The sequence below is a fragment of the Ambystoma mexicanum genome, chromosome 4q, assembly GCF_040938575.1.
Source record: "Ambystoma mexicanum isolate Mex_15411 chromosome 4q, UKY_AmexF1_1, whole genome shotgun sequence".
In the NCBI taxonomy this organism is placed as follows: domain Eukaryota; kingdom Metazoa; phylum Chordata; class Amphibia; order Caudata; family Ambystomatidae; genus Ambystoma; species Ambystoma mexicanum.
In genome coordinates, this window is record NC_090928.1 from 525,551,995 (window position 1) to 525,572,173 (window position 20,179).

The following is a 20,179-nucleotide window of genomic DNA, read 5'->3' on the forward strand; positions in this document are numbered from 1 at the left end:
GGCCATGGTCAATCTGCAATATTTTTTCTTCCTTGTTGCAGTTTTCTGGTAGTTATGGGGATAGAAGCCCATTATTTTTGTTTTACAGGTAAAGTCTGGGTAATTGTTCTTTACAGGCAAGCCAGCTGCGGGTGACTTGTTAGTAGAGGTTCAGAATGTGTTCTCTTTAATTCTAAAGGGTAAGTCAGATCTTGAACTACTCACAAACAGCTCTCATTAGGCCTTCAGCATCTTTCTTAGGTGGATGACGGGAGGTGTAACAGTATGCCATTAAGGCTTTAGACAGGGACGGGGTATCCTTAAAAGAAGGGGGATATCATGTATCATCCAATGGCACCATGATATTCTCCTGGATGTTTTCTCCCCGCATGTGATCCAGCCTCATATAGCCACCCGAGGGTCAGGATCAGGTAGCAGCTGCAGTCCCCTGCCACATGTGGAGAGGTCACAGCTGGGAAAGGAGTGATGACACCATCGGATTCATCACAGCTACTTTCTATCCTTGAACCTCCTGCCCTGTTCTCTGCCTGCCTTAAACCTGTTATTATTATTAGGGTGTTATTTGAGCACATACCTAGCTTCAGAAAGCAACAGAGTGCTTTATAATCATAGGGAGAAGAACCCAGAAGCAGATAAACAAAGGAACGGGGAACTAACAGGGGAGGCGGGGGCAGGCAATTTGGCCGCAAGGAAATCTACAAGCAGCCAGGCGAGGAACATGTAGGAAACAAGTCATCCAATCTCAGTTAGGGTGGGGAGTGAAGGATCTGTGGACCTATGTGTTAGATGAGAAGAGGGCCTTGAACTTTTTCCTGAAATGTAGAAGTGATGTAGTGATGTAGAAGCGAGTCTGATTTTGACTGGGCGGTGGTTCCAAAGTATGTGGATGTAGGAAAAGAAGCCCTTTCTTCTAAAATAAAATAAACTATAATTTAAAGTGGTTTATTTGGGAACTTTGAGAGTGCAGGGGCACAATAACAAAATGGTATGCCATAAATATCAATTGAAAAGGATTCAGGATGCGTTCAGTGATGTTTTTTTAGATTCGATGAAAATCAAAGTTCGCAATCTTTGTACGCAAGACCCATCTTTTCTGAATACACCTCTTTTCTATGCATGTTCTGCTCCACCCACCTTTCTGCTCAGCGCCAAGGTGCCTCCGGGCGTACGTGCGCTTTACAAGACTATATAAAATAACATAACAATGTCTCTCAGTTTCAGGAGGTACTAGGATTGCCCTCTTGTAAAGGGAAAATGGTGCACACAAAAAAAGTCTCTAGTTCTCCCAATTGCCTTCCTCTCGGTTCCTCAAGACTGAGATACTCCAGTTTTACAAGGAAGCTTCCCCTTACGGTCTCCTTTGTCTGTTGACCTTTCTGATTAGCTGTGGGCGAAACTCTGTAGTCATCACCTTGGTGTGGCCTACGAGGAAGCCATCCTTTGAAAGTCCTCTCTCTCAGTACCAGCAGAATCAAGGGACTGTGCGTCAATCTCTGCATTTCGTAGAGTCCATGATGTGGGCCAGGTAAACTTGGTAGAGTGATGTGGTGTCCAGGTGCTCTTCCGGCTTCACCTGTCTTTATCCCTCTGTTCAAGGTGTGGAACTCTGCAATGAGACTGTGTAAAAATTCGAAGTCTCTCCTCTCATGAAGTCTCACCTTTGGTCAGTTTATTGATTCTTCCCTCTATACTCTGTCATTTTCTCTTTGGCCTGCAGTTGTCTCCCATTCAGTCGGCCTTGTTTATCTTTCTTCCCCTCTTTGCACACAGCTATCCCCCTGCTTTAGCTTTTGACCACTGCTACCTTCTTCATCCTTTTGGGCACACTATCACCACTTGCAAGATTTCTCGCTCACACCCCTTCTTCCCCACTTTGGGTACAGTTGTCTCCTCCTAACTCTTTCTCTCCATCTTCACCCCTTTGGTCACAACTGTCTCCACTTGTCAGATCATCCTCTCTATCACCTTTGTCACATTTTTGTTTACAATTCTCATCAACTCTTTCGATCATCTTGTTCACCCTTTGGGCACACCTTTCCACACTCACCCAATCACTCCCAGTAGTACGGGCTTCACTTCTTCAGAGAGGCTTGGCACTACTTTCCTGTTCACTACGCCTCTCTCCTTCACCCCTTTGAGTATAACTTTCCACATTGTCAAGGTTTGTTCCACTATCACCTGTTTCACCAGTTTGGGTACCTCCCTCTCTCTTGACACCTTAACCCTCTTTTGCCACCACATCCTCAAACCTTAACAGCATTGCCAGTTCTGTTAGCTCTCCAGTCTGGTCTACTGGATCTCTCCTTAAGTGCTCAAGCTCCAGTATGGCCTAGCCCTCTCGACATGTCTTCAACCTGCTGAGCTCTGCCCCCCTCCAGGGCCTCCTGTTCTCGTCTCCAGACGTCCCCAAATAATCTTGTATCTTCTTCCTCTGGTCTCCATTTCCTTCTTCCCCTGATTCCAAACTCAGACTGAGCCTTTGGCTTTTTATACGGCTTTAGCCCTGCCTCCCTCACTCTCCTTGGTAGAAGTATATTAAGATGTTTCAGCTGGGATGGGGATTGGCTGTTGGGCCCGCCACCTGGGGTGGTCTAACGCCCTGCTGTGGGATTTGGAATTGGCCAATTCCTCCCCTTGGGCGGCCCTCCTTCTGCCTGCCACACCCCAGACCTGCCTTCCATCTCTTCCCATGGTGTGGGGGATAACAATGTGTCTCTTACGTGTAGGGGTGGACTAATGGCCACACCCCTGAATATGGCCCCCAGTTCTTCTGATGTAGGACGTTAGGCTGGCTAGCCCCTCCTTTTGAGTGGTCCTCTGTCTGGGTGTTGTCACCCTGAGCCTGCTGCCTTGTTCCTTAGTGGAGGCCTTGCTTGATGCATGGCACTTTGATTGTGTTTCCTGTCCCCTGCTTTCTCTCTGCATATGGCATGTGTGTATCCACCTACGGGCAGATCAGCATGCTGCTACTGCGAGACCCCCATTTCTCACTTTCCTTAAGGGGCCAATAACTGCAGGATCACCAGCTTTCTGTGAAGGCCAAACTCTGCGCTTTGAGATGGTACTGGGTTTTTGTTTTTGCCCTTTAATTTTCTTAGATTTATGCTATATCAGTGCGATTTGCACTGCTGCACCTTGCTTAGTCACCATGCGCTCCAGCGGATCTAAAGTAGAGGGAAGGGGTTAGGTTAGTGAGAGGGGGAGGAAATATGTGAGGTACCTGTGCTGTTGTGTTGATGCATGCAGACCTGAAGTACCCTGAGCTCTGCATTTGTGTCTGTTTCTAGGTGTTATGTGTCCAAGTCAGAGAGCCATTTGTCCCCAGAGGCTAACATTGTGTGCCTGTAACGCTAGGCTGCATTGGCTGATGGTGTGGTTTGTAAATTGGTTGTACAAGCATAGTGTGCTTTTTGAAGTCTTGTGGGAGGGATCTTTGCGTGCCATGTGCAGGTGGCACAGTTGATGATGAAGCATTACTCTTCTTTTTTCTGACCTCTTACACATTTTGGGTTGTTTTTCCACTTTTTAAACCGTCCTCTTCATGTGGTGTGGAAGGAGACTCTAACTATTCTCCATTGGACCTACACCTTTTATCCCACCTTTTGACCTTTACCTCCCATCGCCTTGATAGGATGTGGATTTTGCTAATTTGCGTTAATATTGAGTTCTGCTCTTTCTGATTACTTACTTTTTGATATACATGTACATGTGTCCCAAATTTGTGGGAGAGAGGCGAGCAGGGCGATTTGTGTGCCCCCACGTTTCTCTGTACACAGTAGTCTGAGCTCCCAAGGTCGAAAAGTGAAAAGATTTGCGTTATTAGTTTGTCAGTGGATTCAGCACCTTTAAACTGAAGGGAAAGACGTCATTTGTATTGCCCGCTGTGAACCTGCTGTCATTTACCGTTTTCTTGGTTGGGTTATCCTTAACCCCTCTGCACTTGTCCTTGTACACCCTGATATTAAGAATTGGATCAAGTATGCACGCTTTGAAGAGAAACACTCTTACATCGCCCATGCCAGAAAAGTTTACGAGAGAGCAGTGGAGTTTTATGGTGAAGACCACATGGACGAACATCTCTATGTGGCCTTTGCAAAGTTTGAGGAGAATCAGAAAGAGGTAAGAGTACGTAAGCATATTCTCTTCATTTATAGAATTAATATTTACTTTTTAAATGGCACTTTAAACCTTTGACACTGATTTCATATAAGTATTTCATAATGTAATGCTATTAACTGAAACAACCTCTAAAGCAACAGGGTAAAGCATTCTGTGCTAGGTACTGCAAATGTGTTTTTCCTAACATGATCTGATGTCCATCATGATGTTTTCACATCCCCTTGGATCTGTCGGACCTTATGCAGCCTCTGTTCTCCCTGTCCCTTCTTCGGGACAGACACCTGGCTCCAGTTACACGTACACATGCTGCAAGCCTTTCAAAAGGTGAATACACATGTTGCAGCATCAGGCACCATTATCCCCATTGCACACAATCAAATGCTTTTTTGTCTTTTAAAATGTGACTTGAACATTTAGCTCAGGGTTTAATAGCGATTCTAGATTAGCCTCCTTAAATTGAGCTGACTTGAGCGCCCAACTATAAAGTCCGACTGGTTCAGCTGAACCAAAACAAGCTCATGTGCTATTATGTCTTTCAAATACCTTAGCCAATATTTTATTGTCAAGGATTACCTTAGCGAGTGGGATTCATGAACCACACACAACCTACAGCATATTCTGCTTCAGTTAAATAATTCTAGTGGCCCAATTTGAAGTTTCTGAAAGGTGACCCCCTGTTTAGAATTTCATTAAACATTGCCAAAAGAGTTGTTGACCTATTCCTTATAACACTTGGTGATTTACTGGCCACAATATCGATTATGCCTTTGTGTATTGTGGGCCAGTCCCGGGTAGCCCTCTGCCTGGCAGCCCCTGCGGCTAAGGACCCCAAGGCAAAGGGCGGCTCCTGCATTGGTGGCTCCAAGACATGTCTGCAGGTGTCCTTGGAGGAAGCCAACAGACGCCAACAAAACTGTAAGTGTGGCATGGGTGGGGTGTAGAGCAATTACTCTACTCCAGAAAGCAATGACCACTCTACCTTAACTCTCCATAACGTAGACTGCCATAGATTTACATCATGCATACTTAGAGAGATTTGTGACCACCAGCATGAATCCATTCTTGGCAGGACTGTAAATGTTGCATTGCACACTAACATACTAGCCAATGCTAATTAGTGCTACACCTATAGAGAACGGTCAAGATTAGCCTGCGTCACCTCTAGATGGGTGTAATAATGTTAGCATGTATCACACTTAAATGGAATCCTTGACTTTAGCTTGCGTCGCATCTGGATAGGATTATGAATGTTAGCATGTGCCACACTTAAATGGAATCCTTGACTCTAGCTTGCGTTACATCTGGATAGAAATATGAATTTTAGCAAGCGGCACACTCCAATGGAATGGTGAATGATGGCAAGCATCACACCTAGACATAATTGCAGGGACAGCAAGGCCAACTAACCAATCCACTAACAATTTCATCCCTCTGCATACACCGCTCAAACTCTAACCAAACACAACCACAAGCCTAAAACGCAGCAATCCGCAAAAACTTCACTATACTCCAATAACAAAACAAACCACACATAGACTTGCACAACAGCACACGACGACTACTGACCGTAAAACACCCCAAGCCCAGCCAACGGACCCACCGTGCTGAGGCTGCCAACAGCACATGACTGCTCTCTTGCACTTTTCCAGCTTATTCCCACTAACTCGCCCCCCTCTTCCCTCTTTCAGAGCCGCTAGAGTGCCAGCGGACCACTCCGGTGGTGATGGTGCGCGGTACAAATATCCTTTAACATAAACATTATCTGGCTTCATGGGCTCACAGGGATGTCAATTCACCAAAATGCCAGGGTTAGTGAAAGTGTCATCACGTACCCTATGATATCACTGGACGGGGCATCACATGACCTTTGGCCGCAACATCATCACAGGAATGAATGCCATATGAACCTTTTTGCCTGATGGCATCACAGGAAGTACAAAAATAACCTACAATAAGCATATGATTTATAAAATGACAGTACTAAAGCAGACAAGGCAAATTTGGTTTTCAACAGTGCTGTCCCACAATACAGACCCCAAGATACTTAGCACCATGATTGCCAATAGACTCAAACACTTTTTCTCCCGACTTGCACACCCGGATCAGGCAAGCGTCATCCCTGAGAGGAACACGTCACAAAATGTCTGCAGAATCCTCCATGTAATAGCCGAGGCTCAAACCTTTGAACGCAATCATATGATGGTGTCCCTAGATGCCATCAAGGCGTTTCACACAATAGGGTGCACATGGATGTTTGTTTGACTTAAACGCTAGGGGCTCAATGATGCACTAATAAAATGAATCACAATGTTGTATATGATTTAGACGGTTGGTTCAGGATATGCAAGACAATTTTGGGGGCATGGGAAATCCAAAGCGGCACAAGATAGGGATGTCCTCTCTCCCCTATGCTTTATACATTGGCAATGGAGCCGCTAGCTAGCCTACTTATGGAACAATATGATAATCTGGGCATAGTGATAAGAGGGGACCGTCACTTAATATCCCTATATGCAGACAATGTCTTACTGTACTTGAATGATCTGAATTGTCTTTTCTGTATATACTGGAGATATTTGAGAACTTTTCTAGACTTTCTGGTCTGCGAATCAATTGGGGCAAATCCTGTATCTTTCCATTAAAGCGCAACATTTGTCCATACTGCCCAAAGTCAAGCAGTCAGAGTCTAAGGTGGTGCCCAGATACCTTCCGCTATCTAGGGGGGGGTAACATATACCATGTGGTCTGGGACACCTATACTAATAACACAGGCAGGGCTCTTGTAAACTTAGATGGCTCTTTTTGAGTTTTGGAACAAGCTCCCGCTGTCGTTAGTAGGGAAAGTTACAGTAAAGTGTTAGTCCTCCCTTGATTTCTTTTTTTTTTGCTAATATCCCATTCAAGATCGCACAGAAATTCTTCACTGCACTAAATGCCAAACTCAGGAGCCTCCTATGTGGATGTAGCAGGCACAGGATAGCGTTGCAGACTCTAAGTAGGCCTACAACTAGAGGTTGGTTAAGGGACCAGACTTTGAATTTATTTACTTAGCCTCACAGCTACAATATGTGGCAGTGTGGCTGTCGGAGGATGACACATCAGAAGGAATGCTCTTGGGGGCGGGGTGGCGCTGTTGCGCAACGCTGAAGATGGCCACCTGAAAGAGCTCCGTCAGGGGCTTGTCTGTCTTTTGAACAACTCGTGATGGTCTCGTGTCGGGGTTTCAAACACCGCCTTAAAGCTCCATCCATGAATTGAGGGAAGGGTTGGTGGCCCGGTGCGCGGCCTGTGAGCGTGTGAACTGCGGATGCTGCAGAGCTCCTGGATTGCAGGACCCCTCAGCAGACACACCCTGCCAGAGGATGAGGGTGCCTGAAATTATTGGGGTGAGTCCGCCTACTTGCCCGGCCCTGGCCCTAGAAAGACTCTGAAAGTCACTGAGCACCCCCCGGATCACGCCGAGCTTCTGGGTGGGGGTGTACTTGTACTGCATGGTACTCGCCTGCCCTGGTGGCAGCTCCCCTTGGTGCATGTTGAGGCATCTACGAGGGCTCCTGAAGCGCCACGGATGGTGGCGGGCTCCTCCACCCTCCAACAGTGAAGCTCATGGTCTCCTGGGCTGCATCAGAGTTCACCTCTGCCACCCCATCCTGCCGCTCTCTGCACCCCGCTGCATTTGGTGAACGCTCTGTGACTCCCCCTACGTCCAATAGTGAACCCCCTGAGCCCCCAGGAGGCATCAGAATGCACCTCTGCCACCCCGGGCTGACGCACACTGCACCTTGCTGCCCCTGCACTTGGAGAACACAGTGTGGCTCCAGAACGGAGTGCTTTTCTGTGGCCTGCGTCTTCTGTGTGCTGGTATCCCTCTTTGTGGCGTGCCCCCGTCCGGGCTCCCAGAACTGCCGGATTGGCCCGTGACAGTTGGTTGCAGGCTGACATCTTGCTTGGGGACCCGGACAAAGTAGATCCTCCCCACTGAGACCGATTTACAACGGTAGTGCGGGGAGTGCTCTGGGGAAGCCTGGAGCTGCCCGATTTCAACACTAGCGACACATTGCCAATCTTGCTAGCATAATAGGGAATGTGGGTGCACACAAGGGATTCCTTTTGCTGAACATCTGAAAACATTAACATTCTGAAGAGCGGGCTGAGATGGTGAATCCCAAAAAACAATCTAAACTGGATCAGTTTGCCAAAATGGACATACCACTTCTTCTCCACTCCCTGCCCCGGGCACCTCCCAGCTGGACGTTGTGGCCCTCAACCACACTCTGCTGGCTCCTAAAAATAGTACGGACTCCCTTGGCACCAGAATTGACGCATTGACCTCTAAGGTGGAGATATCTGTGGTGCAAATTGACAAATTATGCGGGTGCATGACTGAGGCATAGACCAGAATCAGTGAGGGGGAGGATAAAGTATCGGGCCTGCAGAGAGAGGTCTTCCTTCTAGAACAAACTGTAAAGAAAATCACTGCAAAAAATGACAACCTAGAGGGGAGGTCATGGCGCAATAAAGTTTGTATCCTTGGTATCCCAGAATCCACCCCTATAACAAATATGGAACAATTTGTCAAAAAAACCCTCATGGAGGTGCTGGCCGATCCCCTTATGTCCAAGATGTTTCTGGTGGAAATGGTGCACAGTTCCCTGACAGCTAGACCTCCACCCGGAGCCCCTGAACGCCCCATTATTGCACACATTTTTAATTACTGCAACAGGGATGTTTAGCTCATGGCGGCCAGGGAGAAGGGTGAACTCCGCTGGGGGTCTGCCACAATTTGACTATTCCCGGACTTTAGCCCTCTGGTGCCGGAGCAGCGAAGAACATCCTAAGGGGCAAGAAGGTACGGTATGCTATGATATTCCCAGCCAAGCTCTGAGTGCTCCACCTGGGCAAAGCCACGTTCTTTACAACACGGAGGTGGCGGAGCGGTTTGCAATGGACTTACCGGACCCTTGTATCTCCCTCACCACACCGCTCTCCTCGACCCCCTTATCCCTAATGGTCATGTTTCCCAAGAGTGATCAGGCTTAAGTGCTGGAGCCCGTGCTTACCAGGAAGGTATCATATGCTTTGTTTAAGAGCCCAAGCCACACGGAGCGTTCAGTTGACAACAGCACCCCGTTACCGCAGTAACTGCAGGTTTTGTAGTTCTCAAGTTCTGGTTAGTTAACTGAGGGTGGTGGGTTAGGTTGGTATTTTCTGGTTTCTGTCCTGGTGGGGGTAGGGTTGGGTTAGTGTTGGAGGGGGTTTGGTCGGGGAAGTTGGAGCTATTGGCAGTCTGAGTGCATCAATCCATTGTTCTCTTCTCCAGCATGGGATCTGGCATGGATTCACATGCTCATGAATATTCCCCCGTCGTCAGGCCGGGAATCCTCGGTATAGAAAAAAATCAGTATCAGTTTCGTTTCTGATCTGTCTTTCTCAGTAGTAACCAATCACTGGTCTCTGGGTCATACTGCCCCCAGCCAATGACTGCCCTCTCCCTAAGCCCCTCCCCTGGCAGCCATCCCCCGATTTTTACCGCACGTTCAAGTGTTGGGAGTCCTCGTGCTTAGCTCTCGAGCTTTTGCTGCGTTTTCGCACTTTTTTCAGGAGATTTTCTCATTTTTTCGGTTAAAAGAGCCTCAAGCTCCACCGTTTCTACTTCCGATCAACATGGATCCGTTTCGGAGTTTTCTACGCCCCTCAAGGGTGAAGATTTCGTCGAGTTACGCTTTTGGAGGATTCCAGAAGTTCCGAGGCCTACCCCGGACATGGCCCAGGAGAAAAGGAGCTTGACGCCCGGGAAGCTATTCAGGACCTGCCCTGGATGCCAGCTTCAGAACGTTTTCAAGGAGGACGAGCATTCGTTAAGCCTCTACTGTCTCCATGAGGACAAGACGCAGAAGGAAAAGGATTGCGCGTTTTGTGGAAACATGTCGGACCGGACCATGAAGGATCGCCACCTCCGTCTCGCCAACTGGCTGGAAGGTAAGAGCCCGCCAGGCGAGAAGAAGAAGAAGAAGAAGTCCGAGCGGTCTTCTAAGTCCTGTGAGGGTGCTCTGGCGACAGGGGCCCAACAAAAGGCTACGCACCGCGAGTCCGCGGGCACCGGGAGTGCCGAACGGTCGGGCTCCTTGGCTGCCAGGCAGGGCGCACCCTCCCCGGCGCCATCGACCATGAGCCAACGCTCTGGCTCAGGTAAGAGGAAGTCCGAGAACCCGGCGAAGCTTCTGGAGAGGCCCCGGTCGATCTCGAAGACTCCGGCAGAGGGGGAGCGAGGCTCGGAGCCTCCCCCGAAGGTGAAGGCCCCGGGCGTACAGAAGGTGACGTAGGCCGTGATTCACCCTGCTACGACCTCGATTGAGGATGTCGCCGCGGTCCTGGCTCAGCCTGTGGAGGCTACACCAGTGGAGGTGCCCTCGGGTACCAGAGTCTACCTGCCACCGCGGAGGGAGTTGTCTTTCAGGCCCATCAAGAAGACCCCAAAGAAGTCCTCGTTGGAAAAAGGGAGGGAGGGAGGGGGTGGTGGCCGTCGTTGATACGGACACAACCTCTGAAGAGGAGCTCATCCAAGTCGTGGATGAGACACAGCCCATCGGGAGGGATCCCGACGAGGGCGACGACGAGGGCGACAGTGACGCAGACGAGGCTCCTCAAGAGCCCTCGCGCCCATCGTTTCCGGCACCGCAGGACACCTCTGCGGCCATTTTGTCAGCCATCCAGTCCTTATGCTCGGAGATAAGGACTAGGTTGCCCCTTGCCCCGACGGAGGAGCCTGAGCCAGACCCGACGGAGGATCCGGAGCCAGGACCTTTGGGGAGCCCACCGCCTAAGAGGTGGAGGACGCATCCTAGGCCTCCTCTCCCGCCTCTGCGGCCTTCTCTGCCTTCCCCCGGTCCACTACCCACAGGGATGATACAGGCATGGACACGACTACGACGGGTACGGATGACGACGGAGGCGACGTCGGGACGTGTCCCCCGTAGCCCCGTGCCCGGGCGTCCCCGCCCGACGAGATTGGATCCTTCCATGCAATGATCTCCAGGGCATCCGAGCTCTTCCAGCTCTGCCCTGAGGAAAAGAAGGAGGGGTTCCTTTACCAGCGGCGCGAGGCTAAAAGGAAGACTGTCCTCGCCGTACCGCTTCTTGATGATATCTGGGATGAGGGGCTCGCTGTCATGATCTCTGCTTCCAAAAGGCCAGGACTTACCCAACTCCCTTGGAAGCAGACCCATAACCCAGGTTCCGAATGCCAATCAGTCCCAATTGGGACCTTTTGGACCCTGTCCTGGCGCCAGTGGCACCAGGCTCATAAATATGCCCAGTCCCAGCGCTGGAAGCGCCGGGCTCATAATGCTTGGGTGGACTTACCTGCAGCAGACCATGCTGCTTACTTACATGCCAGTTGAGCCTCTGATCCTCTTCTATTTGGGACTACTTTTCCTGTTGGGTGGGGCAGGAGCCACTCCCTAGGTTCAGAACACTGGAACTCTTCTGGAAAGCAGGAACTCTTTTTCTTCTAGGCGAGGCTGTGGAAGGAGATACCTAAGCACTACAGGAGGCTATTTAAACCACACCCGATGGATGAATCTTGCTTTGCGTTATTCTGCATCCTCTGCAGCAGAACGCTCATCGTGTCTTCTGCATCTGATCCTGGGCCTAAGGGAAAAAGGCTTACCATCCTGAATCCAGTCTTCAGCAACATCTATAAAGACAAGAAAGAACAGGTTAGCACTACGGTCTTCAGTGACAGCGCATCTCTTACCTGGTCCATTGGCTGTCACCAACGCCTCGCGCTGCATTCCGGCATCTGAAAGACAAAGGCTTACCTACTCTTCGCGTGCTCCGGAGGTCTTTGCACTGCATTCCGGCATCTGAAAGACAAAAGCTTACCAACTCTTCGCACGCTCCGGAGGCCTTCGGCGCTGCATCCCGCATCTGAAAGACAAAAGAAGGTGCGTTTAAAGACATTGGGTAACTTTAATACTCACGTGCCATTACTCCTTCCCACGCCGAACCCAGTGGGTATTCCGGCACCCTCCAGCAGCTCTGAACTTGTACCTGCAAGATAAAAGGACAGTTGGTGCGCATCGTGAAGCAGGCAACAAGCGCTTACTTACGTGCTTCCAGGCGCTTCTATTCCTCACACGGGTTCCATCCTCAACTCACTTCGGCCCGTCATCCGCCATCGCCGGAACCCCGCAAAACAAGAGACATCATTGCAAAAGACTTTTAAAGACATTTGAAATGCTCGGAACTTACCGTTCGTGCAGTAAACGACGGACAGCAGTCCTCTGAAGTCAAGAGGCCTGCACCCTTATCGAGTGAAGAAACTGGTTACGGCACCCTGCCCCAAGGCAGATGGAGAGCACGGCGTTCACTTACCTAAGACATCTTACTCTTCGAGTCAGACATACAGTGCACAGAGGTCCAGCCCAAAGAGCCAACCGTGTGTTACACATCACCTTTGAAAATACGGTATTCGCCCAGTCAAGACCGGCGCCTCTGCGTTACACTCGCCCTCCTCAGGAACCCTGCCACGGCTCCTGCGAAGAGGGACCGGTACGAGAAGAAGTACCGGGTCCCCGACGCTGCCCCCTTGTGCCTTAGAGCGCAACCTACCCCGGACTCGGTCGTCTCGGCGGCGGCCAAGAAGAAAGCGGGGGGGGGGGGGCGCATCGGCCTTGACTTCAACCTCCCCTTGGACGGCGAGGGTAGGAAACTGGATGCGATGGGACGACGGGTCATCTCATCTGCAGCGACGACCATCAAGGCGGCCAACGCCCTGGCCATCGTAGCCCGCTACGACAGGGAGTTGTGGTTTAAGATCACCCCTCTGTTGGACTTCCTTCCGGATGCCAAGAGGGCTGAGGCCCTGGAAATCTTGCAGGAAGGTGAGATTGCCTCAGACCACGCCATTACGGTGGCTACGGACATCGCCGACACCGGTTTCCGTCAGTTGGGCAACAGCGTTTGCCTGAGACGACGAGGATGGCTCAGGGCGACGGATTTCCGCCAGGACCTTCAGACCAAGGTTTTGGACATGCCCTTCGATGGGAACAACCTTTTTGGCAAGGCGGTTGATGAATCTCTTCAGGCGATCAAGACGGACACGGAGACGGCCCGTGCACTGGGGGTGCTCCAACAGCGACGTCCGTCCTTTCAGAGCTCCGGAGGCAGACAGGGTGCCTCCAAGGGAGCCGGCAGCAGCTCCTCTACTTACCGTCAAGCGGCAAGGTCTTCGTCGCAGGAGGCCTACAGGGGACGCGGCAAGTCAGGTGGATCCCGCCGTCGTCACCAAGGTGGTCAAGGAGGCAAAGCGGCCTCCAAGCAGGATTGAACCGTCCATCAGGTCGGGCACCCGCCAAAGCACCCCGGTGGGAGGGCAGCTGACGAAGTTTGTCAGCGTGTGGGAGTCCATCTCCACCGACCGTTGGGTGCTGGATGCCCTGGCCCTGGGGCACACCCTCGAGTTCCAGAAGAGGTGCCCCCGCATTCCTCCCGTGGCCAGGAAGGAAAATCACGTCCCTCAACTGCTGTTGAAAGTACGGGCGATGCTCAGGAAAGGTGCCATTGAGCTTGTCCCAAAGAGGCTTCGGGGCTCCGGAGTTTACTCAAGATACTTCCTCGTGAGGAAGAAGACAGGAGGATGGCGTCCCATCCTGGACCTGCGACGACTAAACAAATACATCAAGGCACAGAAGTTCCGGATTGTCACCCTCCAGCACGTGCAGGGACAGCTGGAGGAGGGCGATTTCCTGTCGTCGTTGGACTTGGAGGATGCGTACTTCCACATCCCTATTCTAAAGAGGCACCGAAAGTTCCTCAGGTTCGTGGTGAAAGGGTGGCACTACCAGTTCAAGGCCCTCCCGTTCGGATTAAAATCGGCACCCAGGGTGTTCACCAAGTGCCTAGCACCGGTGGCGGCGCGGCTGCGCCTGCAGGGGATCCACGTCTACCCCTACCTGGACGACTGGCTCATACGGGCAAGGACAAGGGAGCTCGCCGTGGAACACACTGCGAAGTCCGTGAAGCTGCTCACGGACCTGGGGTTCTCCATCAACTTTCCAAAATCCCACCTGGTCCCGTCGCAAGTCGCCCTGTTTCTGGGAGCACAGCTCGACACAGTGGCGCGGCGGGCCTCACCGTCGGAGGAAAGGATAAGGACCATCCTAGGAAAGGTGCAACGTCTACTGGCCACGGACGTGGCCAGAGTGAGGTCTATCAAGTCCCTCCTCGGAATGATGTCCTCCTGCATTTATCTGGTGCCCCATTGCAGACTTCGGATGCGGCCCTTGCAAGAATTCCTCGACGCCCACTGGATCCAGACGACGGGCAGCTTCGAGGACAGGATCTCGCTCGACGAAACGTTCCGTCAGGCGATACGATGGTGGGGTGTCCGCGCTCATCTGACAGCGGGAACAGGCTTCCTAGCCCCGGCCCACCAGGTGATGGTGAGGACGGATGCCTCCCTGGAAGGCTGGGAAGCGCACACCGGGGGCCTCCACGTGAGAGGCCTTTGGTGCTCGGAGGAGAAGACTCTCCACATCAACATCTTGGAGCTCCGCGCAGTGTTCTGGGCCCTCAGGTCCTTCCTTCCGTCCCTCAAGGGCAAGGTGGTGAGGATCTTCACCGACAACACCACCACGATGTTTTACATTCGGAAGCAGGGCGGAACCAGATCCCCTGCCCTGTCCAAGGAAGCCCAGGATCTGTGGCATTGGGCCATCGCACAAGGGATATTTCTGGTACCTTTTCATCTGGCAGGGATAAAAAACACCATCGCCGACTCACTCAGCAGGGCGCTGCGCTCGTGCCACGAGTGGGAACTGCGCCAGGATCAAGTGGACCGACTCTTCCGACGATGGGGCAAACCCCAGATCGATCTCTTCGCGACGGCGGCGAACTCCAAGTGCCGGAGGTTCGCCAGCAGGTTTCCCCAACCGAGGAGCATGGGCGATGCTTTCTCGTTCCCCTGGGACGGCCTGTTCCTTTATGCATTCCCGCCGTTGCTACTCCGGCTCGTCAACCAGCTCAAGAGGTCCTGGTGCAGGATGATCCTAGTCGCACCGGCGTGGCCGAGGCAGATCTGGTTCCCGGACCTTCTGGACTTGTCAGCGTCCACACCAGTCAAGCTACCGACAGACGCGGATCTTCTCTCCAGAGAAGGAGGCGCCATTCTTCATCACGAACCAGAGTCGCTGAACTTGCAGGCCTGGCTCCTGCAGCACTAGAGTTTGGAGGATACAACATCCCAGCCGACTGCAGAGAGGTTCTTGCAAAGGCCAGGGCATCCTCAACTCTCAAGTGCTAGGACACAAATGGAAGAGGTTCTCTGTCTGGTGCCGAGCACAGAAGATTAACCCTCTGCGGATTAAGGCCCCTCAAGTATTGCCGTACCTACTGTCTTTGGCCAAGGCTGGCCTATCTCACGCCTCCATCAAGGTACATCTGGCTGCCGTCTCACGTTACACCAGAACTACAGAACGGACGTCCTTGTGGTCTCATCGTCTGGTGAAGGAATTTATGAAAGGACTGTTCCGATCATTCCCGCCGGTGAAGGCCCCTGCCCCGGCGTGGGAGCTCAACGTGGTACTAACTAGGCTCATGGGGGCCCCATTCGAGCCTATGCATTCAGTGCCGTTGAAGTTTCTGTCGTGGAAGACAGCATTCCTCGTGGCCATCACCTCTGCACGACGAGTGGGAGAGATCCAGGCCCTGTCTTGCAAGCCTCCATACTTGACTTTTCATGACACGAGGGTGGTGCTGAGGACGCACCCCTCCTTCATGCCCAAGGTGCCGTCGGACTTCCACCTCAACGAGCCCTTGGTGTTGCCAGTTTTCTTCCCGTCTCCTTCGTCGCCGGCTGAGAGGACTCTGCACTCGCTAGATGTGGCTAGAGCGCTGAAGTTCTACGTGGACCGCACGAAGAGTTTCCGGAAGACATCACAGCCGTTTGTGAATTTTGGACCTGTGAATCAAGGGAAGGCTCTCTCGAAGACTTCCATTTCCAGATGGCTCTCCGGCTGCATCATGCACTGTCACCGGTTGGCAAACCGACCGCTGCCCGGCCGTCCGAGAGCCCATTCGACCAGAGCGATCGCTGCTACTACGGCGTTCCTGTCTGGTGTGCCCCTTCTCAACATCTGCAGGGCTGCTACGTGGAGGTCGACGCACACCTTCACGAGATTCTACTGCGACGACCGGGATTCCAGGGAGGAGTCCAGAGTCGGCCAGGCAGTGCTGCGCAACCTGTTCGCCTAAGGTGAGCCTGGTGAGGAGGTAAGAGTTGCTTAATGTTGAGTTGTTGAATTGCTTAATGTTGAGCCTTGTGCCACCTCCCGTGGTTGTGCATGTGTATACTGCTATGTATTCTTATATTCATGAGCATGTGAATCCATGCCAGACCCCATGCTGGAGAAGGGACAAGTTACTTACCTGTAACTGTTGTTCTCCAGCATGGGTCTGGCATGGATTCACATGCGAACCCTCCCGCCTACCCCTCTGCGGCTCTTCACTTGGTCATACTGCCACTTCACATGCTACCAAATCTGAGGATGGCTGCCAGGGGAGGGGCTTAGGGAGAGGGCAGTCATTGGCTGGGGGCAGTATGACCCAGAGACCAGTGATTGGTTACTACTGAGAAAGACAGATCAGAAACGAAACTGATACTGATTTTTTCTATACCGAGGATTCCCGGCCTGACGACGGGGAATATTCATGAGCATGTGAATCCATGCCAGACCCATGCTGGAGAACAACAGTTACAGGTAAGTAACTTGTTCCATACTTTACATCAGTGTTTGAAGGCTAGATCTCAGTGGGGTGTAGAGCCACCGAGGTGTCACAAGAACCGGTTCTGCTGCATAATTAAAGGGTATATGTTTTCACATAGCTCATATGTAGGGGACAACATATTGCTGTTATCCTGGAATATACAGGGTTTCACGAATCATAAGAAGTCCCGGCTCATGACCAACTGTGTTGACAAGAGATGCATCTAGCTCCTAACGTTGAGCCTCTCAAAAGGCCTAGTTGGGGGGGTAACATAGATACGGCTCTTCCTATTCCACACACTCTCAGGGAGTCGCTACATACATACATCAAACGCTCTCATTTAAACTCCATGACAAAATTGGGGACCCAGAGGGGAGATTCCTGCTTCTGGCAGGAGAAGTCCTGAGCGTGAGTCCTTATAATAAATATATATGCCCCGAACTTGGACTCTCCAGGTTTCTTTCAAAGTTGTGCCAATCACCTACACAGATTCCCAGGCTATGACATCAAATGGGCAGAAGATTTCAAAATAGCACTGACACTACAATTGGATAGATCTACGACACAACAGAACACACTACCCAAAGCGGCGACAACATGGCTCGATATTGCTGAATACCACAGGCTGTATGACGTATGGAGGGTGCTTCACCTCACGTCTAGGGAATATACTTTCTTCTCTGGGGTTCATGGCAGCTCATCAAGGATCGACTGTTATGGCTTCGGTGCTCTTGCTACGTGCTGCCACTGAAGCTCAGATCCTGCCCCGCTCCCTATCAGACCATTTCCCCGATGAGGGTCCATTCACTTGTCCCCCACAGCCCGTGAAATTCTTGCACTGGTGCTTCAGAGCCCAAGCCCTCGAGGATGCTCTCTTCGGGTGAGTATCCTGCAGGATATTCACACCTTCTTTGAGGCCAATGGGGGATCTGTCCCTGATACCAGAACTGCATGGGAGGCCTTAAAAGTGTTTGTTCAGCGCTGCTGCATGTTGAGAGAGGGAGAGGTATTGAATGGTATCCGCAGATTTATCTCCAACAAAGAGCAGGAAATTAAAGACCTTGAGTTTCAACTAGGCATGGCCAATTCCTAACAGACCCGGAAGGCTATTAAAATCAAACAGGACGAACTGCGTCTTTGCATGGAACTGGAGGAGAAATTACTGGGTGACCCAATTAGGGTGACCACATACGAGGAGGGGGACCGTCCCAGCTGCACTTTAGCATGGGCGATTAAACTGGAACGCCACCCGGAGAATATCAGTGAGATTGAATGCCCTGATGGGACCTCAAGTAGGGACCCCCTGCAGATTAATGAGATATTCACTAGCTACTATAAACAACTTTATACATCGTAACTACACATGGGGCATGACTCTATGGCGCGGTACTTGGACCAAGTCGCCTTGGGGTGGATGGATCCAACACAAGGGGAACTGCTTAGCATGCCTCCGTCGGAGGCAGAAATCCACAAAACTATCCTCTCTCCCCCCAACGGCAAGGGCCCCTGGAACAGACTGGATCACTTTAGAGGTATATAAAGAATATGCAGAGTTACTAGTCCCACACATACGTAGCATGTACAACAAAGCATTCGCCCAGGAAGTTCTACCCGACTCCACCAGAACTGCTATCATGACAGTGTTTTTGAAACGGGATAAGGACCCAATAAAGTGCTCCTCTTATCGACCCCTAACCCTAGTAAATACGGATAATAAAATGTTTACCAAAATCTTAGCTGACCGGCTTCTCCCATTTATGCCCGAGCTGATCCGTCCAGACCAGGCGGGTTTCATCCCTGGTAGGTCCACACAAAATAACTTGAGGCGGTAATTCATGCTTATACTTAACGTTAACCCGGAAATCCCCATAGTGGTTGCTGCTCTGGATGCCGAAAAGGTTTTCGACTTGGTAGAGTGGCCCTTTGAAGTCTTGAGACGCTTTGGTTTGAGCCTGTACTATCTCCAGTGGGTGTGACTGCTTTGAGGCACCTCAGGCGACAACATATACAAATAAATTCTTATCAGGCTATATCACAACATCCATGGGCACGAGACAGGGTTGCCCCTTGTCCCCTGTCCTCTTTGCCCTCGCCATTGAACCTCTTGAATGTTTTCTCAGGGAGTAAGACATTCACTGCAGGGTTAGGATCCACTCTCATGTCTCCATTGTATCTCTGTATGCGGACGACATGTTGTTGTACATAAAAAACCCTAGCGAAAACCTATCAGCAATAGTCCGTGCCATTCAACAATTTGGGGACATCTCTGGCTTAAAGATCAACTGGTCCAAATCTGAGGTATTACCTCTGACCCCTGTGGTGAGTCAAGGCGATATAGGTATAGATTGTAAATGTTGCCCGCAGGGCATTCGGTACCTGTATATATGTAACGCTCACCTGATTCCCGCAGAGGCGCCGGTCTTGACTGGGTGAATGCCGTATCTTCAAAGGTGATGTGTAACACACGGTTGGCTCTTTGGGCTGGACCTCTGTGCACTGTATGTCTGACTCGAAGAGTAAGATGTCTGCAGATAGAAAATATGGGATTAATGAACTGGGGTTATTGGGTGCCTCTCTCCTCTTCCCTTTCTCTTCTCCTGTAGAACCCCAAAGGTTAACGCCCTCACCTTAGGTAAGTGAACGCCGAGCTCTCCATCTGCCTCGGGGCAGGGTGCCGTAACCAGTTTCTTCACTGGATAAGGGTGCAGGCCTCTTGACCTCAGAGGACTGCTGTCCGTCGTTAACTGCACGAATGGTAAGTTCTGGGCACTTCAAATGTCTTAAAAGTCTTTTGTAATGATATCTCTTGTTTTGCAGGGTTCCGGCGATGGCGGGCTGATGAGAGTTGAGGATCGAACCCGCGTGAGGAATAGAAGCGCCTGAAAGCACGTAAGTAAGCGCTTGTAGCCTGCTTCACGATGAGCACTAACTGTCCCTTTTATCTTGCAGGTACAAGTTCGGAGCTTTAGAGAAGCTGAAGGGTGCTGGAATACCCACTGGATTCGGCGTGGGAAGGAGTAATGGCACGTGAGTAATAAAGTTGCCCAATGTCTTTAAACGCACCTTCTTTTGTCTTTCAGATGCGGAATGCAGCGCCAAAGGCCTCCGGAGCGTGCGAAGAGCTGGTAAGCTTTTGTCTTTCAGATGCCGGAATTCAGTGCGAAGACCTCCGGAGCATGCGAAGAGTAGGTAAGCCTTTGTCTTTCAGATGCCGGAATGCAGCGCGAGGCGTTGGTGACAGCCGATGGACCAGGTAAGAGATGCGCTGCCACTGAAGACCGTAGTGCTAACC

At 51.2% G+C, this 20,179-nt stretch overlaps 1 protein-coding gene across 1 annotated transcript in view; it reads left to right on the top strand.

The window, feature by feature from the left end:
* The window catches only part of CRNKL1 (crooked neck pre-mRNA splicing factor 1), a 752,702-nt gene that overhangs the window by 336,725 nt on the left and 395,798 nt on the right, over window positions 1-20,179 (top strand). The window contains exon 6 of the mRNA XM_069608075.1: window positions 3,941-4,119. Coding sequence (XP_069464176.1) covers window positions 3,941-4,119 — 179 coding nt within the window. The remainder of the gene's footprint in view (window positions 1-3,940; window positions 4,120-20,179) is intronic.